Source organism: Prinia subflava, chromosome 1 (genome assembly GCF_021018805.1).
Source record: "Prinia subflava isolate CZ2003 ecotype Zambia chromosome 1, Cam_Psub_1.2, whole genome shotgun sequence".
In the NCBI taxonomy this organism is placed as follows: Eukaryota; Metazoa; Chordata; class Aves; order Passeriformes; family Cisticolidae; genus Prinia; species Prinia subflava.
Genome location: NC_086247.1, coordinates 129,608,042 through 129,635,189, shown reverse-complemented (window position 1 = coordinate 129,635,189; position 27,148 = coordinate 129,608,042). Strand labels below are relative to the sequence as shown.

The 27,148-nt window shown below is 40.3% G+C and overlaps 2 protein-coding genes across 8 annotated transcripts in view; both read right to left on the bottom strand.

Moving 5' to 3' along the window:
* SGCE (sarcoglycan epsilon) overlaps positions 1-1,227 on the bottom strand; it is a 33,776-nt gene extending 32,549 nt beyond the window's left edge. For 5 of the 6 annotated variants that reach the window (XM_063412075.1, XM_063412106.1, XM_063412069.1 and 2 more), the window contains exon 1: positions 1,024-1,227. In XM_063412075.1, coding sequence (XP_063268145.1) covers positions 1,024-1,132 — 109 coding nt within the window. In that variant the 5' untranslated portion in view covers positions 1,133-1,227. The remainder of the gene's footprint in view (positions 1-1,023) is intronic. The other variant, XM_063412084.1, reaches the window with a different exon arrangement.
* BET1 (Bet1 golgi vesicular membrane trafficking protein) overlaps positions 1-27,148 on the bottom strand; it is a 319,403-nt gene that overhangs the window by 283,924 nt on the left and 8,331 nt on the right. The window contains exon 1 of one of the 2 annotated variants that reach the window (XM_063412146.1): positions 1,188-1,197. The exons of the other annotated variant lie outside the window; for it this stretch is intronic. The gene's annotated coding sequence lies outside the window, so the exon portion shown is untranslated. Of the gene's footprint in view, positions 1-1,187; positions 1,198-27,148 lie in introns of those variants that run through there. 2 annotated transcript variants of the gene reach the window in all.

Sequence of the window (27,148 nt, the reverse complement as noted above, 5' to 3'; positions counted from 1 at the left end):
AACTTCACACTTAAGTTCTTACCCCATCTTTAATATATCCAGTGCCTCATGTCAATTCTGCTGCCAATAACCTATGACAAGTATGCTCATAAGTAAAAGAAGTACTAGGAGGGTAGCTAGATACTATTCAAGAGGATATGGAGCAGACTGCTTGCAGATAACACATCACTGACCTCTCGGAACTCAAAATAACCCAAATACATTTCTTGCTGTTAACTTACTCCTGGTGTAACAAGTCTCACAAACACAGTCCTGTAGCTGGGCTGCTATTAAGTGTTAGCTGTTGGATGTATTTCATTATGAAGAACCTTGTGGGTGAAAAAAAACCCATGAAAGCTATCCTTTAGGGATAGCTATGAAAGCTATCCTTTGGGGTCCCCTTTTAGGGACCAGGATCAAGACTTTTTCTGAATTCCTAATTCTGGCCCGGTTGGACTAAGTGGTCAAGATGGGAAATAAGGGCGAAGAGGAGCAACGCAGAAGACCCCTCCGTACTCAGAACAGCCCGTCCCTCGCATCAGGCACCAGGTCGAGGGAGCGGAGGAGCGCAGCGGGCCCGGCCCAGTCCCCGGGAGCGGCACCTCCCGCTCCCTCCCGCGGCTCCGAGCCAGGCCTGGCTCCCGCGCCCCGCCGGCAGCCGCGCTCCGGCCTCAGCCGCCGCCCCCGGCTCCCTCAGCCGGGCTCCCTCGGCCGGGCCCCGCCGCGCTCGGGCGCGCCCGCCGTGCCGGGAGGGGCTGTGGCGGTCCCGGGGCGGGGGCGCGCAGGCCGCCATCCCTGCACCGCCTGGGGAGCGTCCTCCGAGAGCCGCCGGAGCCGTGGCACGGGGAGATGCTGGGGCAGCCGGGCCCCCGCACCGACAGGGGCACGCAGCAGCGGGAACGGGGCGCGCAGCCGGAGGGCGAGGCGGGCGGGTCCCGCCGGGAGGGGACGCGAAGCCCGAGCAGAGGGGGCACGGCGGCGCAGGCCGGCCGCTGCCGGCGGGGCCCGCCACCGCTCACCGCGGGGAGACGCGCCGTGACCGACCTGTCAGCAGGAGCGTGGTGAGGGCGCTGTGCGGCCACGGCCCCGCCGCGCAGCACCGCATCGCTCCCCGCTCCTCCGCCTGCTGCTGCCGACACCACCGCCGCCGCATCCTCTACGCCGCCAAGTACCGACACTCCTGCCGCCGCTGCCGCCGCCTCGCCCCGCGGCGGCCGCAGCATCCTCCCCTTCCCGCCCCGCTCCTCCCCGCCCCGCCCCGCCCCGCCCCGGCGGCCGTCTCCAGGCAGCGCGGCCAGGAAATGCCGGGCATGGCGGGAGGAGCGTGCCGCCGCCATGGCGGGGCGGGCGGGAGCGGAGCTGCTCGGTGCGGGCTCCGCGGGGCGCGGTTCCCCTCACGGCGGGGGCAGAGCGGCTGTGGCCGCTGGCGGAGGCGGGCGCTGCCCTGCCCTGCCCCGCGGTGCAGATGTGGCGGGACGAAGCCGTGGTGACCCGGGTGGAAGGGGCAAGGCAGCGGCTGAGGTGCCTCGCCCAGCCCAGCCTAGTCCCGCGCCTTCCTTGGAGACGCGCAGGGGAGGGTGGCATTCCACACCTCCCAGGCTTGCCTGGTGCACAGGAACGTGCTGTGCTCTTGGAAAACATCGTGGCGAAAGCCCTCGCAAAAGCACTTTTTGAACACCTTACCCCATCACACTGGAGGGGGTCCAGCAGAGGGTCACAAACATTATTACGGATCTGCAGCATCTCTCTTATGAGAAGGGACTGCAGGAACTGGGCCTCTTTAGTCTGCAGAAGACTGAGAGGAGATCTCATCAATGCATAAAAATATTTCTAAGGCAGGTGCCAAGAGGATGGTGCCAGCCTCTTTTCAGTGGTGCCAAGTGACAGGATGAGGGGCAAAGACCATAAATTAACACACGAGAAGTTTTACCTCAACACGAGGAAGAACTTCACACTGTGGGCAGCAGAGCACTGGAACACGCTGCACAGGGAGGTTATGGACCCTCCTGGAGACGTTCAAAGCCCACCTGGACACATTCCTGTGTGACCTGCTTTAGGTGATTTTGCCTTGGGGGGAGGTTGGACTGGATGTTCTCCAGAGGTCTCTTCCAATGTTAACAGTTCTGTGATTCTGTGACACCTGCAGCAGGGCAGAACAGGACACCTTGCAGGCTTGCCTGGTGCACACAGATGTGGTGTGCTCTTGGAGGACATCATGGCAGAAGCCCTGCTACTGCAGTTTTCTGAACAACTTAACCTCTTTTAAGCCTATATCCTTACTCCACGCCAAGCTGGTTTGTTTTTTCCAGTGTTCTGCAGCTGTTCCTGCAGCTGGTGGAGTTCTGAGTGGGCTGCCTGGACGGGTTGGTCGGGGCCCCAGCTCCAGGCTCACCTGTGCATGGAGGTTGCATCCAGTTTCGTGTGTCAGGACTGACCACTCATTCCATGCTGTCCCACTGTCTGCATTATGCTTCATGGACTCATTATTGTTTTTTGACTGTCATTTAATGTCTGTGGCATAGCCCAAAAGTTATGGCAGTCTTTGCTGAGCTGTGAAAGCAAATCTCCCTGTGGAGGATGGAAGAATGTTGTCAAATGTTGTTCTTGGCAATGGTGATGTATTTTGAGAGTAGGTGTATGTATATGTCATATATAACCGCTTAAGACACAGTGCTATGTAAATACTGCATTTTCTTTTGGGGAGCTGCTGTCTCTCAGCTTTCTGAATGATTCACGTAAGACTAGTCCCTTGTACTAGAACTATATATTCCACAACGAAAGCCTCATCTCAACAAATGGATCAGTTTTTACTTTTATTTTCTCATTCAAGTGGACTGTCATGTTTGCTATTTGCAAATTGCAGTAAGTCTTCCATTATCCATGAAAATTACCTTTCTTCATTTTGCATACAGTATTTTGATTTCTCATGAAATTTCATAAGCATTTCCACTCTAGCAAGCCAAACATATCTGCAAAAAAGCAATAATAATTGTATGCTTTTGAGAGTTGGAAGAAAGAAATATATTCTGTCTTACTCAAATTATATTGACCTTATGGAACTCTTTATAAGCTGGGGAAAAAAGACAACTGTAGAAGACTTTACCCCATCTGGCTTTAGTCTTGTTACAGCTCCAAATTTCCATTAATCCATCTCATGAAGGGGAACTTTACATAGCAAGAGGCTCTTCAGTATAAATATTCTGCCTGACATTAAAATGCAAAATACTCTGGTGTTTTAGTCAGCCAGCTCATTATCCTAGATAAAGGAGTTTTTTCTTCTCATTCCACAGAGACTTTCAGAATATATTTAAATTTTAATTTGACTACAAAGATATTTAAGAGCACAAATCACACTCCTTCCTTTACCTGCATCTAGAAGTACTCTCCTGTTTCGTGGCACTTTATGATTTTGAGTAGGCCTATTTCCTCTCTGAAATTAATGTGATTTTTTGCTCATTCCCTTAAGCATAGAAAGCCATACAGATGCAGCTGTGCCATAAGAATCTCAGATAGCCAGCTCACCCTATGATGGTAATGTTTAGACTATAAGTCTATATAATATTCTGGTGGCTTTCCAACAATAATTTTTATGCTAGTGAAATGTCTGATTTTTTAAAACATCTCTACTGTCATTGGCTCATTAGTTACTATTTTCTTTCCAAGTATTGCATGTTGAAATTTTATATGCTATAAAACAGTCAACATCACTTTAATGTAGTAGCAGCACTGTAAGTGTTCAGAGCTTTGCCACGTTTGCATAGCAAGAAGGGTCTGTTTAGCTGCAACATGTCTGTAAGATGTTCTGCCTGAGAAGAAAAGGTTATGTGTCACGGACATGGAAAGAAGTGCCACAAAAGCCTGCCTGGTGCCACTGCTTCCTTCCTGGCAGCACTTGTGTGTGAGTGGGTATCTCTGTCTTTTCCCTCAAGTGTGTCTGGAGGCTGGCATTCCAAAGCACCATCAGTGACCCAGCCCTGCAAGACAGACTGACTCACCAGAGAAACTTCAGCTAATGCAGTGCGCTTAAGAATCCACCCTTACACTCCTAAAATGAAGTAACATGGACACAACTTGTTTAAATCAGCCACCAGTGATTTGATATTGATTAGAAATACTCTCTCTGTATTTTTTTCTCCTGTAATTTAATAGACTGCCTATATTGAAATTAATTCAAAGGGAACAGTGATGAGACATTTTTACACTAATTATTCTGTATCCCATATTTACTGCATTTACTTTGGCAAGGAAAAGAGCTGACCTCTAGCAGTACAATAGTTTTTAGCTAAAACATTTTAATTCCAGAGTATAAACCCATCATTTTTCAGCAATGCAAAAATGACAATTTACTGTTTCCCCATGCATTCTGCAGACTTCAAAGGTTTATTTTGTTGTTCAGACACATTAGGAGGCATTCTGATTTCATGCAGAAGGAATACAACAAATCCATTTTTGTCTTTCTTTTAGAGCAGAGATTCTTCCAGCTTGATCTTTATAGGTAATGAATACTTGCTAGTGTTCGGTGTTTCTGGAGATCATCCCACCTAAACAAAAGAAGAAAGGGCAGTCTTTTTTTTTTCCTTCCTTTTTTTAGGCACTCTTGTGAGGAAAATATTTTTATATTGTTGTATAGCTTTCAGTAAGGTTAGCAGCTAGTATACCAAGTCATTATGTAAGACATAAACAGAACAACTGCAATTCTTGTTCCAGTTTGCAAGTCCTGAGGATTTTATAATACCACCTTTCATTACATTCCAAGGATTTTTATTTCTTTTATACTTCTGTCTTTCTAATGTTTTCTTGGAAGCCTTTTGGCATGTTAATGTAGTAATTTGTGACTACAGTACACTATTTGTTTTCATGCAGTGTTTAACTAAATGTTTAATATGCAGCACTGCTACAGCATACCATATACAATAAAAAAAATCTTAAAAAATAGAGGTTTAAGAATTTTGGTATTATGTCAACTGCACCCAACATATACTTATTGAAACAAAGCACATTATTCAAACTTTCAGAGTTGAACAGAAATAGCTTTATGAGCAGTGTTTTTAGCTGGTTTAGCCCATGTATTTTATCTTTTACTAGAATTTTAAAGTGTAAAGAGAAGCTCAAAAGATCAAATTACATAATGTAGTAGTTTTCTCTAGAATCTGGCATCTATTTTGGAAAATACTATCTGTTTGGAGAAAGAAGGTTTTATATATCCAAATATTGAAGTGATAAACAGGAACAAATTTTTAAAAAAACGCAAAAAACTTGGGGGAAACAAGAAGTGCCCTGTAAGTTAAAACAGCCCACAAGTGACTTCAGTTTGCTGAAGCAGCACTTGTATAGCCAGCAGCCCTGTGTGACAGTAACTTTGGCCTTATTTTAGAGGTTATAGTTTCATATGTCTGTGTAGTTCTTGTGGCTTTAAGACATGCTCTACTGCACCTAAAATACTGGTTCTTGTCAACATTATAGCAAGCTTTATACCTTTATATGTACAAATAGCCTGTATTTGCCCCTCTCTCTCTCTTCAGGGCACTGTCAGGTAGCAGTGAGTGAAATAATATTGAGGTATGCTTTTCTTTTATGAAAAACTTCTATTTCAAACATATTTGCTGCTGGGTGCTCACTGATGGCTCATACTATAGTTAAAGAAAAAAAAGTATTGACTGTGGTTTCCATCACAATTTTTCCTGTGGTCAAAGCTTTTAGAGAATATGTTGGTTTAAAGGATTAATTTTGGTATCTGGGATTCAAACTTCTATTCTAGAAAAATAGAAAAATAGCTAGACAGTGGTAAGTTTGATTTTTCTTTCCTTGCTCTGTATTGGGAAAAGCTGCATCCTGTAAAATGGCACAGAGAATAAATACTATACATATAATGATTTATCACAAGGAGAAAAATAGTACCAGAAGCATCATCTGAATCTCTTAAAGTGTCTGTCTGTAGTACTCAGATTATCAGGCTTCTTAGTCTAGTATAAACAGGACAAAATTAACATTTTCCTCATCTTTTCTGTGAGCTCTGCCATTCCTAAACTGCTAGGTTTTAAGTTGGCTTAATTTCTTGTAAATTCTTCATGGAGAAGTTAGTTTGATGACTAAATTAGTTAAAATATTTAAACTAATTATTGTGTCATCATTGTTCAACAATTCTTCCAAAAATTCCTTGTTTCAGCCCTTTATGTAATCCTCAGCAAGATGAATCTCCCCCACCTGGGAAGGTAAGAGTGAGTGTGTGTTCAAAAGCATTTGTGAAATACAATTAGCAGAGTTAATGGCTGAAAAATGAGAGCTTCTAAATTCTGCTAACATGTGTCTTACCAAAGCTATGCACCTTTTGTGGATAATGTAACTAAGATCCTCTGTTCTTTAGAGGTCCTCTGTGTGGAAACAGGAGAATATTTATAGTTTGAATTAACTTTTTTAAAATTTTATTTTTAACAGAGCACAGGCCCTGGAGTGCAGCTGCATGATGATACACTCCCTGGCTACACAGAAATAGCTCAAAAAGAATTATTAAAGAAAACAATAGCCTAGATGAGTGCATTGGCAAATGCACAGTGAGTAAATCCTAATCTCTGGTAAAAATGTCCATCTCTTCTCCCTTGATCAAGTAGTTTATTACAAAATTTACTGGAAAGGGCTGGCATTATCCTAGAACCAGTATTTGTAGCGAAAGCAACTTATTAGCTGTGAAATATAACTAGACTGAAAGCTGCACGTTTTCATTAGGGGTTTCTTGTGCATCATCATAGGTGAGACTGTGTTTATCTGTGAACTTAAGTCTTCCATTGGTGCAATAAATCAGTGGTGTTTGGGAGAAATAGTTCCCATGTCAAGATGGAATCTATGAACGATTTGGGGAATAGAACACACACATACCAGGAACTCTTGCAAGTGTCAAGCCTTGCATGTCAGTGTCGTGTCGGCCAGGTTTCATAACACATAGATCCAGCTTTGCTGGGGATTCTCAGCCCAAAGGAGTGGAAACATGGGCCAACACTGAACAAGGTGTAGTTCCTCCCATGGGAGTAGTCAACACCCAGAGCTTAAGGCAACATCTTTGAAAAAACAAATTAATCATACATCCTAGATGACGAATAAAGGAGGGTGTTGGATTTTTACCTAGAGTAAGATCTTGCCAAGAGTGTGGGAGTTGCAGAAACACCTCAAAAGACCAGAGCAAAAGTTTGTGACAGGTGTGTAACGTGCAGATTTAAGAAAACAGTTTGATGAAAAATAGAATATTTTTAGCCTGAAGGCATGAAATTTGAAAATGATGTTAGGAGGAAGGGCCAAGGTTCACACAGGACAAAGAACAAGTTTCCTCTCTGTTCCAGAACAAGCTTTGCTTGGAAGAACAGTGAAATACTTGTATGTTTTTTTAATAAGTATCACGTGCTCTCCAATGTGTTTGTGTGGGGCATTACCTTATATGGAGAAATCCAGGCTGAAAGTGGTTCTTTGAGGGTAGCAGTTAAGAAAAACTAAAAAAATAAAGAGCATAGCACAGAGTGCAATAATCAGATTTACAACCAAGAGAACATGGAGGCTGGAAGGGTGGAATGCAGCTGTAGTTTCAGGACTGTTGAGTGTGGTTCTGAAGGCGTGCCTTATCTAAACACATCAGAGCTAGTCTTGAGTACTGTGGAGTTCATACAGAGAATCTTAGCCTAGTTTTGTGTCTTGTGTAGATGTGCTTTTGTGAGCTATGTATTGGCTGAGAGCAGCAAACATGAACACTTTTTCCTCAGAGAATAAGTACCAAAGGAGATAGATGCTTTCAGTTTTCAGAAAAAAATGCCACATATAAATAAGGTTGTGCTCAAGGTGGCTGTTATTTAACTGCCATGTCTTCACACATGGAGTGCTTACATCTTTTGGCAAGTAAGACATATTTTGTTTAGGAGAAGCTAATCCTGTATCACTGTTGTGGTGTTTGGCTTTCAAATTAACTAGCAGTTGTCAGATGTCTCAGTTTATGAAATATTACAGATCCTGAGGGAGAAAATGTAACAGAGCATTACTGAATTGCAATGTTTCATCTGGAGAGGTGGAGGACCAGCCAGCTAAAGGCAGGTGATCAGAGAAACTAGAAATTAATCTGGGAAGGAACAGCTTAGACAGGGTCTTGCCCTTTGCGACTCTCATTGACTTCAGAAAGAACTGAAAATTTTGCACCCTGGAAAATTCAATCATTTTAAGTTTGGGTGCCCAAAAAGTTAACGCATTAGGTTTTTTTCTGAACATTCTTGTTTCATTTTCACTTACCAGTCTTGGACAGTTTTTTTCTTTTTAGTTTTCTCTGAGTAAGGTTTCTTTATTTGATGATAGTAAATCATGTGAATGTTAAAATGTCCAAGGTAGATGAAGAGTATAGTTATTGCAGTAGAGTGTAAATGGTACTTTTAGCTCATGATTGAAGGTGGGCAGTACCACTGTGAGCTAGGAAAGCTGTTAAATGTAGGCCTATAATCATAGGGTGGTGGAGAAGAAAGGGGAAATGTGGAAGTCAGAAGTCCTGTGAGATTCAGCTACAGAAGGGGTTTGTGCAGGACCGAAAATTTGGCAAAGCTTTCCTTAATTGTCAGATTTCTGGATCTAGTCCTTTGCATACATGCTGCTGGCACATTCTGCTTCAGATCAGTAGGATTCAATATTCTTCTTTTCAGCTTCTTCAGCAGTAGGAGGAGGAAGGTGATTTCTGACTCTTCTAGGTTTGCTCCTCTGTTTGTCATGAGGAAACAAACTACAGCTTTCTGGCAGCCCACTGTTTTTGCCTTCATGCAAAGTGTTTGGATTATGTGAACCTATATTATTATACACCATTTTTCTGGATTTTTTTAGTGCAAAAAGCTGAGTATTGTAAATTTTTATAAACACATCAGGTTAATAAATCTGACTATGAAACATCATTAGTACCTGACAGTTCTGGCTTCACAAGTCATGCAAAAAATAATCCCCATAATGTTTCCTCAGGTTTTTGTAGAATTTTTTAAGTATTCAGATATTATCTTTCAATAAATCCTAGCTGTCTTTTGATTTGAAGTAGTTGGAAAGCAATGGAATTTAAGTGCAGCATTATTACAGATTTTTAAGCCAAATTGTGGTTGTGATCTGTCATTTCCATAGTTTTTGTATTGTTGGCAAATCTGCATTTTAAATGTAATTGAGTTTCATTGCTCTGAAGTGTTTTTCTGCAAAAGGAAAATCTTCATCTGTGCCATTTTCTCCTGCAAAGCAAATTCTATGCCAAATACAGACCATAGATATAAAACTCTTTGATTTAATATTATAGATTGTATTTGCTGACATTATGAGTTTTCATGTTTTAACCAGAGTCAGACCTCCATTTCCCCAAGCAACTCTGAATTATTTTCAAGATTTGTTTCAAGTCTTTGTTTAGCATGTGTGTATCTTCCTATTTCATCTAAATAGAACTTTTATCTTTAAATCTCTGAGTTGCTTTTCTTCAAATGTTTAAAATGCAACCTTAATCTATGCATACAATTTTACTACAAAAAATTCTAAAGGTTTAAAATAATTTTCCAGTTTTTAATTATGGTTCCTTTGTAAATCTCTTCCTTCTTTAACTCTGCAAGACAGTGTATGCCCTGTATTTCCTTATGTGTATTAAATGTACCCTGCTTTCTCCAAAGGAGGGACTGGGACTGATAAAAAACTGAGTGAGCTGAGCTACCCACAGCAAGGATTTTCTCAGGTTTACCATCTCTCTTCAGAGCAGTGAGAGGTTTTATTGTTTCATATTATTCATTCTTTATGCTTGTGGGCATTTTGTTTGTTAGATAAATAGTTTTTTTCCACTTTTCTCCGAGGAAGGTTTTTTTTCCAGACCGGCTGGGGGGAGGGACTGTTAGGGTTTGCTTTCCAGAGAGACCCTGTTCAGAGATTTCCTCCCAAATTTGCCCTAAACCAGGACATTCAGTAAGGCACAAGTAGCTGAATTTGAAACTACAAGCTTAGTTAAAAATACAAGATAAATGCATATTTTATTGTGAATACACAATTTTATAAAGGTTAAACCACTCCAAATTATCTATCTGGAGAAAAAAATTGAATATTTTCCCTGAAAAAGTAACATTCCATTTTCAGCATGTGCCATCCCTTGAGCTGTAAAGTTGTTGCCACCAGGCAAGCTAATGATACAAGTCCTTTCGTTTAATTAGAGGTTTGTGGATTGGCTTTTATTTGAGAGAGAGAGAGGGAGGGTAGTTTGTATTTTTGGCAATACAAAAAGGCAGGGAAGGAAAGGAAAGGCAGGGAGTTATTTTGCTTTTACAAGGAATAGATGTCCTATATTATGTGAACTAAAGACATGTGTGTTCTTAGCAGTGTCAGAACAAAGACAAAATCTCTGCATGAGAGAACTTACTGTGTAGGAGGATCTTTATAAGGCAGATATGCTGCATTAAGCTAGAAATTGCAGTATTTAATTCCCCATGAAGGTCTAATGTGAGCCTGTCGCACAGGCAGTGTAGAAAGCGGTGTGCAAAAGTTCTCCTTGACTCAGGAGTACTCAAACCCATCTTTCCTTGGGGAAAAAATGCCCAAAGGATGTATGTAGAATAATGGTTTGTATGGTATTGATACATACTGGAAGGAGACAATGGAAATTGGTTGCAGGGGGTAGGATGTGACTTTGCACTAATGGAGTCAGTTTGGAAGTTCCAATACAATTTAAGATTGAAAGAAGAATATGAAAGATCAGAAAGAACAGGATAAGCACAACTGGAAATATTTGCTTGCTAGGATGGAGAAAACTAGTAAGATAATTTTTGTTTTGTAAGAGGGGATGCTTTTGTGAAAGAGTTTGTAGCAATTGTGGGAGTACTGAGTAGGAATTGGGAAAGGCAACTGAGGAGGTAGCAGTAGTTAAGGAACTTCAGCAGACAGGCAGTCAGAACTCAGGCAAAGGTTTCCCCCACAGGAAGTGAGAGAAAGAACTTGCTTGTGTTTCAAGGACATATTATAAAGGGGGAGTCAACAGGGCTTGGCAAAATACTCAGAGACGTGGGAGAGAAGAATGACTACAAAATAATAGATGTGTTGTTCTGATAAACAGGAGGATGCTGGATCTCTGAAAGCACAGAAAAGTGGTTTTGAATGGGGCAGCTGCTGTGAGATTAGAAACACAGTCAGGTATTTAGTTGAACAGAGCGTAATATTCCCTTTGAAATTTCCAGACTGAAATTCCTGATATTTACGTAGGTGTGACAGCAAATTATGGCTTTTAATTGGCATTTCTGTGCCTTTCCTGTTTATGCTTTTGAAACAGGTACAAACAACCTTTGACAATCATGTAACAAAAGTTGGCTTGTACATATGTTTTTGTGGGTGCTGGAAATGCTTTAAGTACAGATATGCTTAAGGGTGACAAGACAGGCCCTGGCTTGCAATAAGAGCTCACATGATCAAATGACTGTTTGACTGACTTCAAGTGTTGGCAGTACGACTGTCACAGTATAACTGAGCTTTGTCTTAAAGCTTTAAATACTGGGACAGGAACATTCATGGAACACAGCAGATTCTCTCTCCGTAAGATCTCAATGATTCACAGACTCCTGTAATTGCTAAAGAAATAAAAACAAGGAAGTTATGTTTAGTTTTACTTCAACTGCCTACTTTGAGTTCAACTAGCCATTATTCATGAGAATATTTAGTGTTATACGGAGCACAAGTGCTGTGAGGAGCAGCTGAGGGAGCTGAAAGTGTTTAGCCTGGAGGAGGCCCAGGGGGAACTTATTGTTCTCTACAAAAACCTGGAAGGAGCTTTAGCCAGCTGAGGGCTGACCTCTGGAGCATCAAGGAATAGGACAAGAGGAAATGGCCTCAGATTGTACCAGGAGAGGTTTAGATTGGACACTGGAAAAAAAGTTCTTCACTTGAAGAGTTGCCAAGCATTGGAACAGACTGCCAGGGAAAGTGGCTGAGTCACCATCCCTGGGGGTATTTAAAAGATGCATGAATGTGGTTCTTGAGGACATAGTTTAGTGCTCGATGTGGTGGTGCTGGGTTAAGGGTTAGACTTGATGAAGTTAAAGGTCTCTTCAAGCCTAAACAATTCTATGATTCTACAACTTGTACCAGAGATGAAAGATTTTATATCACCACCTCCTTTTTAATGTCTGTAACTTGAACTCTGTCTTAAACATTTTAGCAAAGCTTTGGCTTCATGAGTTTATATCACAAAAAGCACCATAAATTATATTCAAAATTTGATTCTGTAGAATAATCTTGACAGAAGTGTGCTGCCAGCTAAGTTATCCTTTGATTTTAAAATGCCATTAAATCTTGAATTGATATCTAGGTTCAAAAGCCTGTTTGATCTGGTTTTTTTCTCCCTTCTACCTTTTTTATGAGAAATTAGACTCTCTTGTAACTACTTAAATGTAAAGATAACTAAGACTATTTAGTGAATAAAATCATGCTTAGATATGAGTTAAAGCTGCTGAAACCAAACCAAAATCCTGCCTGCTTCTTTTCACCCCTTGCATCTTTCCAAAAAATGATAAGATCTAATGCTTGCCAATCCTGTAGTTGCATTATTATAAACTTACAAAGCACAGCAAGGTCCAAAATCAATTCTGCCTCCTTTAGCCCTGTAGATGACTGCTATATATGCACAAAGTAGTTTTTGCATTGTTCCTTCTGAAATTCAAACTCAAAATATTTCCAGCCCATGGCCAAGATATTGCACATTATTAAATGAGTGAGTTCTTCTTGGCAGTCGTCACAGATACTTATTTCTTCTGAAAGAATAGTAAACACTTGTTCTCTCTCTGCATGACTGAATTTCACAACAAAGGAAAAAAGTTCTCCCATTCTCTTTTACTAAAAATTAGCTTCAGATTGTGTAGGAGACTGTACAGCCTTGGTCAGCTTGTTGGGGAATAGAAGTCATTTTTCTCACTGGCATTTTGTAACTTAAGTTATATTGCAAAGACAGGAATTAATTGCTTGGCTGTATAAGTTGTTAATCACAGACTGCAGGAGTTCAGCATTTTCTGTATCACAACAGTCATCCACTGTTACTTCTAACAAGTCTTTTCCTCACCCTAACAGAAGTGTCACAATACTGAAAGCCATTTACAGGAGCACTTAATTACCAGAACTGTTGCAGTTTAGCACTACTTTCAGAGTCCTCAACACAATTTTAGGGTATTCGTGCTACTTCAATTTTATCTAAGTTGCAAAGCATTGAAGGATATTTTAGAAATGCTTAATCCAGATCTTAAGCGAGTTTAACTGCAACTGGAACTCAGTTGAGTGGCTTTTTGTGTTTCATAGCAGCTTTACAGACTGTGATGAGAAAAGTGTTTGTTTTCTCAAAAAGCATTGTCAGTGTGCAAAGAAGTAGATGCACACTGGAATGTCCTCTCAGTTTCCATGAAGAAAGATAGCAACTAGTAAAGCATAATACAGTAACTAAATCATACGAATGATGTGTTATAAGAGATCTTGTATTACTCTTTGTCATTTTGGGGGAAAAACAAAAGATGATATTTTGTTCAGGCCATCTAAATGAACATTTTCAAAGTTAGATTTTTACTGATGAATGTGTAGATTTTTGTCTAGTCAAAAGGACGCCTTTCTGTGAAAACTCAGCTGGCTGAATTCTCTGTCTCCATGCTCACTTTCTAATAAATAGAGAGGCAGGATCACACCAGGCTGAGAAAGTCTCCTGAGGTGAGATGGATGCCTTTCTGATGGTGCTTATCTGTCTTTCCACGAGGTCTCTGACAGTTAAATGGCTAAACTTAAGTGAAAATAATGTCTTCTACAATGAAAACCTTCTTGAATGAGTATCTGAAAATGAAAGTGATAGATAATGTACTCTCTTAAACTTACATCACCAGATGAATTTTTTACTGCTCGCTTTTACGATCGTATCTAGGAGCACTAGGTATGCATAAGGTGCTTGAGGCTGTATAATCGTAGAATAAAAAGCCAGTCTTAACTCTCAGAGTTCACACACTAAATATAAAACAACATGACAGAAGAGTGCAGAAAACAGGAGTAAAAAGGGTAGTGAGAGTGCCTGGATCAGTACTAATCAGGACACATCAACAATCCAATAACAGAGTTTTGCAGACTTTGTAACAAGGGCATTACCATGTGACTTGGAGGCTGATAGGATTGCAACAGTGGTGATGTTTCGGAGGAGAGCCTCTGAGGGAAAAGGATCATGGAGACATATTTATGGGAAGTAAATACATGGTCATTGTGAACTGATGGGAAGCTTAGATCCTAGTTTAGAGCAGGGTTCCAGTGTTTGGCCACCCTCACTGTCAAAAAGTGTTTTCTTATGTGTAAGTGGAATTTCTTATATTTTAATTTGTGTCAATTGCTTTTAACCTGTTACTGGGAACAACTGAAGAGAGCCTGGCTCCATCTTCTTTACACACTCCCATCCAATCTTTGTACACACTGACAAGATGCCCCTGAGCTTTCTGTTCTCCAGTCTGTTCTCCAAGAACAGCCCCAGCTCTCCCAGCCTCCTGTATGAGAGTTGTTTCAGTCACTCGGTCACCTCCATGGCACTTCACTGGAATTGTTCCAGTTTAATGTTTATGTCACACCATGGAGCCAGACCTTGACTCAGTACTGCAGGAGTGTTTTACCATGCTGAGTGGAGGGAGGGGAACCTGTCAACCTGCTGGCAGCATTTTTCTTAATATAGCCCAGAAGTATGCTGGCCATCTTTGCCCACAACCTACAAAGTTTGGCTTGACAGAAGGCAGAGAGATGAAGTAAGAATATAGTGAACTTTTGACAGTATGGTCCCCATGTCATTCATAGTCCAGTTTTATCAGTCACCAGCTGTATCAGGCATATCCACCATGAGGTGTTGGTAAGAAAAGTTGCTTTACAGATGCTATCACTAGAGTGATGCGTATGACTTTTGTATCTTTAAAAGAAAATTTCCATAGGCTCAGGGAGCAACTTCTGTTGAAGCTGAGGATACAAACTGAATCTCATGATTCTGGAAAACAGCTTAATCTGATGTTTTCTGGATCCTGAGCTGGAAAGGAGGCATCTTGGCCAGGAGAGGAATGGCCAGGCTGCCTCTTATCCCATCTCCTGCACACTGGATGAAGGAGAGCAAAGATAACATCTTCTGGAGGAACAATGCAAGTTGCATGATGTGGGGAGAATGGAGTGCAGAGTGGGATGTGGAAGGGAAGGACTAAATAACTCCATAGCAGAAGGAAGATGGGAAAGCTCCTGTGTAAGCCCTGGGCCAGCTCTCATCCAGGATGAGGAGGAAGACACTTTAAAGGAGCATAGGGACAAGGCAGGGGAACTGGGTGGAGATTAAAATAGAAAGCCTTTCATATGTTCCCTTCATATGTAGGTTCAGTGTAATTTCCACAGAAGATGGAAGTGGATTTGGGGTCCTTCACACTGACCTGTGTAGAACCATTATTAAACTTACCTAGATGATGTGACAACTGATGACAAGCATGGAAATTTCTCCTGAAGTGGGATGTTTCAGTGATCAAAACACTTTGAGGTAAAGACTTTCTAGCAGTATAGACAATTTGTTGGATCCAAAATTTCATTCACTAAGCTACTGCTGTTTCCTGACCTCGTGAAATGGCTCTGCATGGGAGCTACACAATGCACATGCAATTCCAAAAGATGGCAACCTTAGGCTTCCAAACTAGGGCCTCTGCTGAACAGCTCTACAGCTCCTCCTAACAGTTCACAGTGGTGAATGTTTGAAAATTGTGTTGTCCAAGACTGAGCTTATTTTTATTCATCTATTCTATTTTTCATCTACTTCTACATATAAGGGAGAATATATGTGATTCCACTGAAAAATGGGCAGCTTCTCAAATGAATTTCTGTGCCTGAAGGAAGGGAAGATTAGGAAATCTTAGATCTACAATCTCTGTTTCAGACTGTGTCTTTGATTATATACTGGAGTGAGGCTCTGCTACCAATCTGTGCCGAAGTTCCTGTGGCACAGCAATAAAGCAGAGAGAGACTGGCAAATAATGAGAAAGGAACTATTTAAGTAGATGAATTTTGGTATACTTGCTCTTGTTTTACAGAATTATTAGATTTTATTCACACAGTCCACTATCTTGTCCATATCAGTGTACTTTTAATAGCAATCACTACCATTGTGAAACTCTGCATAGTTCTGGATAGATACACTCTTGAGACAAGACAAGATAAACAGCTTTCATACCACATTCATTTTCATGCTTTAAGATTCATCTTTTCTCTTGGTTAGTATTTATTTTCTGGCTTGATCTTTGTGTCCAGTTCCTGCCTTTTTTGTGGTTTTGTGTTCACCATGAATCTTACATGTGAATAGTTAATGACAGAAACTTCACAGAGAAATTCATCAAGAAATGCAGTTATTTTCAAAATTTTTATTAAATCAGGTAGTTGCAACTGAAGATGCATTGACAAAACCAAAAAATTCTGATGCTGAAGTCTAAATTCTGTGGTTTTGTGACAAATACTGCTTTTGCATTACAGGATCATTGCTGGATGGAAAATCAAGCATCTTGCTTATTTTCCAAAAGTCATGTTTGGAAACCATCAGCTTGGAAAAGTCTATCTTGGTTTGGCTTAAAGCCAGATTTTGAAATTTCAGCTTTCCTGAAGCAGAAATGTCTTTCTTCAAGCAGCTCTAGCAGCAGGGTCAAAATCTAAGCCCCACTCCATTTTATGCAAAGCTTTTCACTTCAGCAGTCATTCATCCCTCTCCAGTCCAGGGATAAAAAATTCTATCTTTTTTGGTTGTGCCAGTTCCTTATGTTTTGCCCTCCCTTACTTATACTGTGCTGCTGTGAAGGGATAAGTATTGGCCTAAGCTATTACATCATGTATGTAGCAGAACTGGGAGAGAATTTTAAAGGCAGTTTTGCTGCTTTTATGCAAAAATCATGTGCTTTTAGCATTGCCTGCAGGGGTATTCTCCTCTGACTATGTTGGTTCATCATTTTATTTTAACCAACTCAATATTCCAACAGTTTTGTATCACATTCATATTACTCTCCTTGGTTATGATTATTGCTTGCATAGGTAAGATTCCAGACAGGGATCTTATTTCCACAAGGTTTATCCTGTGCTACAACTCTCATTACTGAATGCCTGAGCACCTCAATGTTCAGTACATTTATCTTTGCCAACCCAGTGGAATATAAAGCTTATTTTTTATCTATTTTTAACCAAGGGAAAACAGTGGCTCATAGAGGCTAGAATTTTATCTAGCCTTCAGAGGGAAGAAATAGCAGGCTACTGTGCATAATTTCCAGGTGTTTGGCACCCTCGTTACCTCTGTTAAACAGTAGGGGTGATGGATGTTGCATATGGGGAAGAGTGATCAGAAAGCGTGGGCATTTTCAGCAGGAAGCTGCTCTGAGCCAATTAGCAAGAACAGGGATGTTCCAGGACCACTGCCTCCTTCTGCAGCTTTGGCATTTAGCTCTCTGTGGGCCAGAGGCACCTCCTTCCTTTGGCACTCTGCCTCTACTTCTTTCTAACATCCATCTTGTTTTAAATCTGTATAACTTCTTTCTACAAAACATAATTGGATTCAATTATAAGCATAGGATTTTTTAGAAAATATTGTCATTATTGAATCTACTGCTTTTCATTCCTCAAGGACTAGAATTTAAAACAGTGCTCATACATCTTATAAAATTTTGTATTTAGGTCAACCCTTTTTTCCCCTCCCATTTTTTACTGTAACCTCCTACCTCTGTATTTTTCTGTTGAAGATGCAGGGCCAGTTTATTTCTTGCTCCATCAAACTAACTTATAGTAGAGGTACAGACTCACTGTTTCAAGGGACATGGTAGATAAACTTCTCACAATAGAAATTCATCCATAAATTTAGATACAGCTTATCTCAGAAAAGATTGTTGGACTAATTTCAGCCTAACAGTGTATTCTTTATTTTATGCTGATCACATCGGTCTCTGTTCAGATAAAATATACTTCTTTATGCCAGTATGTTTTTTCCCTAAGAAACCTCATGAACTAAAAATCAACATGGCAAAATACTCATTAATACTTTATTATTTGGCAAAAATTAAACTAGTGGATGATTTGCTGTCTAAGGTCTGGACAAAATTTGAAAATTACTTAAGATTTTCCCCTGCAGAAACCTAATTCTCTCCATAATTATTGTCATTTCTGCTGCACACAAAGCCCCTCTCAAACTTCACTGGGGATCGTTTCCATGGGAACCAGAGAGTGAGAACTGATGAGTCTTGAAGCAGTCAAATAATAATTTTCCTTTTTACCAGTGGGCAAAGACTTACTTCTTCACTGTTTAATGGAAGGCACTAGAGCTTATGTTTTTGAACAAGGGAGGAAAGTAAGACATCTGAAAGGAGACTGTCTGCTTTGTATACCTGAAGGGTTCCTTCTTGCTGTATTGAAAGGGAAAACCACTATGTTCTCCTTGCAATCCTTGTATTCTGCTTGTAGACTCCTGAATGATAGAAAGGGAAACTCTCTGTTAAATCTAAATATTCATAGTCCAGGGAAGGTGTGGAAGGAATAGTGGTCATGAGAAGGTGAGTTAATTATATGTGTGGCAGAGATACAGTCACATCATGAATGCAAAATTTTGGAGGCTATTGAATGATCCTGCAGAAAGCATCCCTGAGGAAGGCTCTCCAGGGGCTGGCATTGGCCTGTCCCCAGAACTGATCTGTGCTGGTTTTTGCACAGTGTTGAGTGCCTGAGTATTAGCTACAAGGGGGGTTGTTTACTGCAATTTCGTGGGAGGGAGAAGAATCCCTCAAGAGTGAGGCAATGAATAAAGTCACTCTGAAGTCTAATGAGGTGCTCTGCTAAACTGGCCATTATTTGGTTGCCATAGTCATAGTAATTTGGATTATTTCCCTGAAATACTGAAAAGGGAACACTGCATTTCATTCCTGTGAGAAAAAAAAAGGAAAAGATAGAAAAATGTCTTCCCTCTTTTAGATCTGTGATATTATTATGAAAGATGACATCCAAAAGGAGAAGAAAGCAGGTTCCACAACTCTTGCAGCCAAGTTGCAGTTCTCTAAAATTGCTGATGCACAGAAAAGACCAGAAGTGTTTCCTTACAGAGAATTAAATTTGGCCAATAAGCTGAGTTTTAATATAGCACAATTTAAACTTGAATGATAGGAAGCTAAATGTCAAAGTATGTGTTTTGAAAATGTATTTTATCTTAAACTAATTTTTATATTCTTTACCATCATTTGGTTTTCCAGTGGTTTTGGGTTTCAGTATTTAATATATGCCTTTGTGTAATTATTATGATCTCCATTTCACAAACCTAAAGACAGAAAAAGGGAAAGTGCACATAGATTATTATCACAGTGCTTGGAATTTTTTTTTCTTTTGCAATTAGTTGAAGTAATAGAACCTGAAGGAGAATATTGTTATTTCTGTATTGTGTAATATATCAGATATAGAAGTGATTAATGATCTAATCCAGCTATTAAATTAAGAAATTCCATTTCTGTCTCTTACCAGTAATTACTGTGCTGTAAACACTGATGGCAGTTACTGTATTGAAAAATGAGGACTCGAAGTCTAAAATATTTTTTCTTAGCTTGTGCATGAGGCTAAGATAAAATAAGATGCCTGCATTAAAAATAGCATGAAAAGGATTTTTCTACATTAAAGATATATTTTAGTGGTCTTCTGAGATAAAATCCCAGGTGTATTACTGGTAATATAGAAGAACACAGGAGGAGGATGGGGTGGCAGATGAAGCACAGTTATGCTCTGTCTTTTGGTCACTTTATTTTGGCCCCCTTAGCCATGCACAAAAAGATCCTGCAAGCCAGAACTGTGCAGTTTAAATGTGCAAAGTAGTGTTCAATTTGTCCTTGAATTCTAACATCAGATTTCCTACTGTGTGTTTTATAATGTCTTCATGTTAAATTACTGCCCTGTACAGCTCTTGTGATCAAAGGTAAATACAAATAAAGACTATTTCATGTTTTTCACGCCTAGAAATGTTTATTTACTTCTTATTGCTTGTGTTTACCCAGTTCTATGCCTGCCTCAACTTTGAGGAGAGAAGAACATCACAAAAATTCTTAATTCCTGTGACCAGGTGACCTAACTGAAGTTATGCTGGGAAAGAGAGTGCTCCTTCTCTTCCCTACAGTCTGTAGAACACGTGTGTTGTGGATGAGGTGTGTTACAGGCCCCCAAATGCTACTATTGGTAGCTGCTTAACGCTGTTCCCTACTGTTCTCTGAGCTGGATCCCCTGCTGACCACAGACAGTAGGCAAGATGATTATTAGAGGAGAAACTGAAGACTATTACCTCTGATGAATCATAAATTTCAATCACTCTTCTGGAGAAAAAGGCATCAGGGCTGCTGCTTATTCTGAAGGTCTGGGCGGTGTGGTGAGGAAGAATGTGATGATATTCATATGGGAGCAGCAGAAATGGTGGTGGTTCCCAAACATCTGATAGGAGACAGTGGAACAAAGGACAGGGCTGACACAAGTGCCATTTCATCACAGCATGCCCCAATCCAAGAGCGCTGTTTCCTGGGAGATGGAACAACACTGTGTGCCTATTAATCACGAGAGAAGCTCTCTGCTGTTCTCACAAGTCCTCCAAGACCTGTCTAACTCGAGTGGGCGAGGATCAGCCCACCCATGACAAACTACTGCAGCTTTATCCTACATACGGTATATTATCAAAAATGTTATGTCTGCTCTGAAAAAAATGTCCAAGTGGGATAAACGTGGGCAATGTTCTAAGACAGTGAGCTTGTCTTCATGAGAAAATTGTACTTAAAATCAAACTTTAAGTTAATTCACTGTTATAAGCTTAACTACAGACCTGCATGAGACACTAATTTTTTGTAAATATTGCTGTCACACTCACTGAAATGAATATCTTGTGCATATTAATGTGCTGCTAACTAAGTTGCTTTGAAATCTCGTCAAATTTACTGTGACTTTCTCCTGTAGCTATGATTATATGCTGTGGTCTTCTTTATATTGAACCTATTTGGTTCCCTCTGTTATTATAAAAATGTAGGTGCTTTAGGAAAGCTTTCAGTGAAGCAACAGGCATCTTCTGCCCTCCCAGGAGAGCCTGTATTTCTAGAGGTTAGAGAAGGACTTGTGTAGTTGTGACTGGAACGTACAGCCATACTCTCCTCAAACTGCATAAGGCAGGCCTCACTGCTGGGATTAATCCAGCAGTTTGAAAGGGTACAAGCCAGAGTTCATGATATAGCTCTTCTCATTGTTGAGAATCTTGGTAGAACAAAGCTAATGGATAATTCACTCTTTTGTAAAGCATCACTTCCAGCAGAAGGCAAAACTATCAGAGCTACATTTTTTTACTTACACATCCAAGGAAAGAAGGAATGTTTTCTTGGTAGGTAAGCTTTTAATTGAAGAAATATAAGCATCAAATACTTTAGAATCACTAAATATCTGTTCACTGTGTGCTTATTCTCTGATATTACGCTTGATCATCACTGATCTACATTTTATAGTGTTTTACTATTTGAAATGCATTATGAGATGAAAAGCTTGAAGGCACTTTTAAAGGTTAGAAAAAACACTATTCAGAATGTCACAAGAGTCATTTAAAAGAAACTTGTTACTGTGACATTCATGTCTAAGATCAATATGCTGGGTTAAGTTTTTATGGTATTAATGGTAGTAATTTTAAATTAAAAAAAGAAAGAAAAGTTTGATTCCCAGGGAAGGGCAGAAGCATGAAAGGAGAATTATTTTAATGACCCAGTGAGGAAATTGTGCCAGCAAAGTCTTTGTTACTTGTTTATGTAGTCTTGTGTAAACCAAAAATATTTTAATTGTTTATTTCAAAGATGCAATGTACGTTTTATGTTGTCTCTTCCAATTATGTGTGTCAAATATATTTTACTTTACAGAAACCTTTGAGGCAATTATTTGATAACTTGGCAGGAAGTAACTTAATGACCACTAAGTAGTCCTCCAAACAAGATGTCTCTATGTCTGCAAGTTGTTAAATTTATGAAAAGTAAACCTAAAAGTGTAAGTACATAAAGCTGAGTAAGAGACAAAAAGAGTGTGTGAAATGTCAAAATAGCTTCAGTTCTACTTTTACAATGGTGAGGAGCAGCTCAAGAATTACAATCCATTTATCATTATTTCCAGCTACTGCTTGAGCTGCTACATTCCTTTTTCACTTCTTAGGCAGATACTACAGTGTGTATGACGTAGCCTGTTTTTACTGCAGAACCATCATCTGTTTGTGTCTGAAATAGTATCAGGTATTCCCTTTACCACACCACTTCTTGAGTTAAACTTACTGAAGTCCCTTTTATAAGCAAAAGAAAGGGCTGCTAGATCAGAAGATCCTAGAGCAACTGGCAAGGAACTTGTTCAGGACCAGGTAAAAGCAGCACCCAAGAAACAGCTATAATTCAGTATGTTGGAGGCATAACCTTCCCCAGGATTGATCTGTTCCTGATTTCACTGAAATTAAAGGCTGTCTTTTCGTCAGTTTTTGTAGCAGAGGAGTTAGACTCACAGGAACTCAGTAGCTGCCCTGGTGAGGCACGAGTTAGGCTGTTGCAGCGTGACTCAAGCAATACTGAGTTAGGCTAAAAGAGGATCTACTCCAATAAGCAGGGTTATGTTTTTGTCCTTGGTAACATGACTGTGACTTACATAGCAATCTGGCAGGGATTTACACTCTGCTCTTTTCAAGAAGCAAAACATCCCCACAATTGGTATTTGGTTTGCATGGCAAGGTTTTGGTAGCAGAGGGCTGCAATTGTGACTTCAATGTGAAGCTGAGAGGAGCTTCTCCGGTATCTGACAGAGCCAATGCCAACTGCCAGGATGGATTCACTGCTGGACAAGGCTGAGCCCATCACTTTTGGTGGCAGAGCCTCTGGGTTAGCAGAGCAGAGCCTCATAATTAGGAAGTGGGGAAAAAATATTAGTGGAGGCAATTGCAGCCAGATAAGACAGGAGTGAGAATGTATGAGAGAAAAGTCCCTGCAGACAGCGAGGCCAGAGAAGGAGGGGGAGGAGGTGCATCAGGCACTGAAGCAGAGATTTATTCCCCTGCAGCCCAGGGTGCAGCCCGTGGTGAGGCAGCTGTGCCCCTGCAGCCCGTGGAGATCCGGAGTGGAGCAGAGATCCACCTGCAGACTGTGGGGGACCCCATGCCAGGGTCTGTTTTGCCCATGACCGTAACTGCTGAGTGATCTCTACCAGCCCTTATTTGGACCCACAAGCCTTTTGTTATATTGTCTCTCTCTTCCAGCTCCAGAGGAAGGCAGTGATAGAGTGGCTTTGGGGTAGCTGGTGTCCAGCCAGGGTCAATCACCAGCACTCCCACAAAAGCTCTCGAAAGACTGAGTTTGGGGCAGTATTTTGGGAGACTTGTACCTCTACAATTCAGGCCTTCCTGGCCTCTCAAAACAATGGCTCCAGGGAGCAATGCTCTGCTGCTTACCCTCCCTCAGTGGCCCTAGGTACCTGTGTACTTAACCCGTGCCTGTGTGTGTGGGTAAAGAGAACAATACTGGGAGCTCTGCTCTGCCTTGTTTGGACAAGCAAAGCTCTAGACTCTGTAGTCAAGGGGGATGGAGATGGCCTTCTCCTTGTTTTCTGTATCTAAACATGGCATTTGAATGTGGGAGGTGCAGAAACCTTTTGCATGCTGCTCTCTGCTCTGTAACCACGTAGAGAAAAGACCGCAGCTTGTGTGCTAGGATAAGATTATGCCCCAGGAAGGGCTGAGTAGTTGTCTTTCTCCTGTGTGTTTATTATGAACTGTGATTGACTCAGCTAAGAAGCAGGGGAAAAGGAGAAAATTTCTACATCTATCTACTGTGAAGAAGGTTATGTCTTCTGTTTTGTTACTGATGGGAGGTGGGGGGTTCAGTATACTGTAGCAATCTACATGGCCACAATCCCCCAGCAGAACACCTGATTTTGGTCTATAACCTTTTCAATCAGTAAGTTTGAAAAGAGTTTAAAAAAATTTAGAATTTTGATCTGGACTTCATTGAATTTGTTTGTATAGGCTTGGCTAAACAATGCAATAAGAACATAAAAATTAGCATCATCACAATAATTTCCTACTGGCTACTATTGGTTAAATATACACAATCAGCTTTCAAAGTGTACATAGAAATAATTATGGTATTAGCCCAATATTTAAGTCTTCTACTTTTTGCTTTTTTAAGAAAATACTACCTCACATTACCTTGTTACTTTATACACATATTTCTGCATGTTTTTGAAATAAAAGAATCAGTTACACCTACATAAGGTACATGTAATAAATTAATAAACAGACCAACTCCCTTCTCAAAAAGCAACACAGAACAAGTGGTACTGCGTGAGACATGAACGACTTTCTAATTAACATGAATTGCTACTATTAGAACATTTTAAGGCAGTATAGCCTGCAACAATTACTCTTTAAAATCAGTCTGTTTTGTGATGAGTTATGTTCAGCTCCCAGAAGGCAAAAAGTTAAATAAACATTGTCATAATCATGCCCAAGATTAGCATGATAATTAAAAAAAAATAGAGTTCTCTTCTGGAGCATCTATTTTTCTTCTCCAATTTTGAGCCTTCCATGAAAAACACAGACTGTTCTCTATGCCTCATCTTTAAAATTTCTTGTGTTACAGATGAATCAGTTAGTGAAAAATTTATGATTCATTCCTAGAAGAAAATTTCTTGAACTTCCCCACCTATGTGGGCTGAGGGTCATACCCCTACTGACTTATGTCCTAGCAAGTTTTCTCATTTCATCAGAAAGAAATTCTTAATTTTCTTTTTGATATTGCATCCACAAGGATCTTGTTATTGAGTTATTGCTGAAATGGAAGGCATGATCAAACTCAAGATTCCTGGCATTGCAGTCTGACTACAAGCACAGCTGGTAAGTATCATGGGTAATCACAAATTCTGTGGTACAAAGTATTACATAGAGTTTTAGGCTGAGAAATACTGTGTATCTGAGTAATGGTATTAATTGCAGATGCTTGGATATTTGATTTCAAGTTTATGCTTTTCAAGCTCACTGCAAATGAAAGGGAAAAGGTGAAATGTTATACAATGCTACATGATCAGTGATTTCCATCAGTGCTGAATCAGATGGTTTACATCTACCAAGGTAGTTTGACAAGGAAGGAGAAAGAATAGAAGTGGGCAGGAGGCTGATTTTTTCAAAGAGCAATGTCACAGAAGTCATTCCTTGCAATTAGATGGTTTGATAGAGCAAAGCCTTCAGTGTAAGAAGGCAGAAAAAAAATAAAGGCCTCAGTTTTGAGATTTTGAATCCTTGAACTTCCTGCTAGCATTGGTTGCCAGACTTCAGACCACAAGGGCAGAAAGAGTGCTACATATAAACGGGAAAAATAGTATAGGCACTTTTTCTAAAACTTACTTGTATGAACAGGCCCATAAAAATTAAGGGGATGAGGGGAGCTGATTAGTTGAACTAAAATGACATTTTAGAGATGCTAAAATGACTTGTCTAGCCTGTCTTTTGATCATAATAAAGTTTTTTTCTTTTTTCTTTAGTAACTTGAGATACAGTGTGCTTGGAAGGATGCTTTACTTACCCTTTTGTATTACTACTGCATCCCAGTTTTACCCAGCATATTAAAAGAAAGATTTAAGTGGTAATATATACATTTATATTTCCCTAAAATATATTTTCCTTCTTTTGCCTTTCTCCCCCACTGTTCAATACATTTCCCCTTTTTTGTTCTATTGCCAACACATAGTTCTGCTGACTATTTAATGAGTTCTCTGTTATAGCAGTACTGAATGCAAGCTTCAGCAAATCTAGTAAAAAGGTAAATAAGAAGTGTTAGGGGCACTTAAGAGTAGTAGGAAGTGCTCTAGATAACAATCAGAAGGCCTGACTAAAAATAATTATTATAGCCTTATGCATGTATTGTCCATATTTCTACCTTTACAGTACAAGTTCAGAGTCCTAAACTTAACTTTCAAACATGTCAGTGCTTTCTGCACTTTAGTAGGTTTGCAGACATTTCCTTTTCCAATGATCAGGATAGCTCAGTATAGTCAGCAGGACATTTGCCATTCTCTTTAGTGATTCACAATGTTACTGAGTGGCCCCTAATTTTTAAACATAATGAATTCAGGAAAGCTGTAGCATAATTTGATGAATTAAGAATCTTCATCCTGATTAAAAACCCCAGGATTTGGTGTCTTGATACAATATAAATTTGTAGTAGTTACAGCAGCAGAATTTCATTCATTGTTTTCTCTTTGCAGTGGAAAAGGTTTTTTCCACATTTTTTTCTGGTAAGTTATCTCAGTAAGTTATCTGTCCTTTTAAACTTAAAACAGGTAATACACTAGCGTGTCCTGTGTTCTCATACTTACATGATTTTTATATTAAGAAGTCATGAGAAGTTTCTTCTTAACAAATGATCCATTCAAGATAATGCCACCATCTGCTGTCCAGGGAGGATGGAGAGCAATGAAAAGGAAAACCAGCAAAATCTCAAAGGTGCAGACTCCCTCCAGCAATCTACAAATCTTCAGGCATCTGGCACAGACTTGGCAGCTTTGTAATTGTGGGAAGTGAAAAATGATCGTAGTTAAACTTACGCCTAGCATTCTCTTATTTTTTAGAAAGATAGTAAAATAGTAATGTGGTACCCGTTTGCAGGCATGCATCTATGTATAGCTTCAGCTGGCCTCCCCAAAGCACTGAAACTGCTGAGAACACCATGCATGGGCGAACTGTAGCGTTAGCGAATTTGGGATTTATTAAACTCCCACTCTCTCAGCTGTTTCGGAAAATTTGGTGCACTGTGTTCTTTTTCCTTCTCTGAATGGCACTGAGCATAACCAGTAGTAGCACCATGAGTTACTACTACCATGTACTATATCAAATATCCACTTTCTTTCTTTCCTTGCAGTGAAATAATGCAAGAATTTCTTTGTTTAATGAGATTAGTCTCTTCACTGCCTGTATATGCTCTTGTAGAGCAGTTGTGCAAAGCTAACTGAGTAAGTTCTCAAGTATAGGATACAAGGAAAATGTTTTCTTGTCCTCCCCCTCTCCCAGCCCAGTTACTTGCCCGTTGTTTCTGGGTTCTTAGTCAGTGCTCTGCTCCGTCTGGGAGGAGCACTGCCATGCAAGCTAATCATT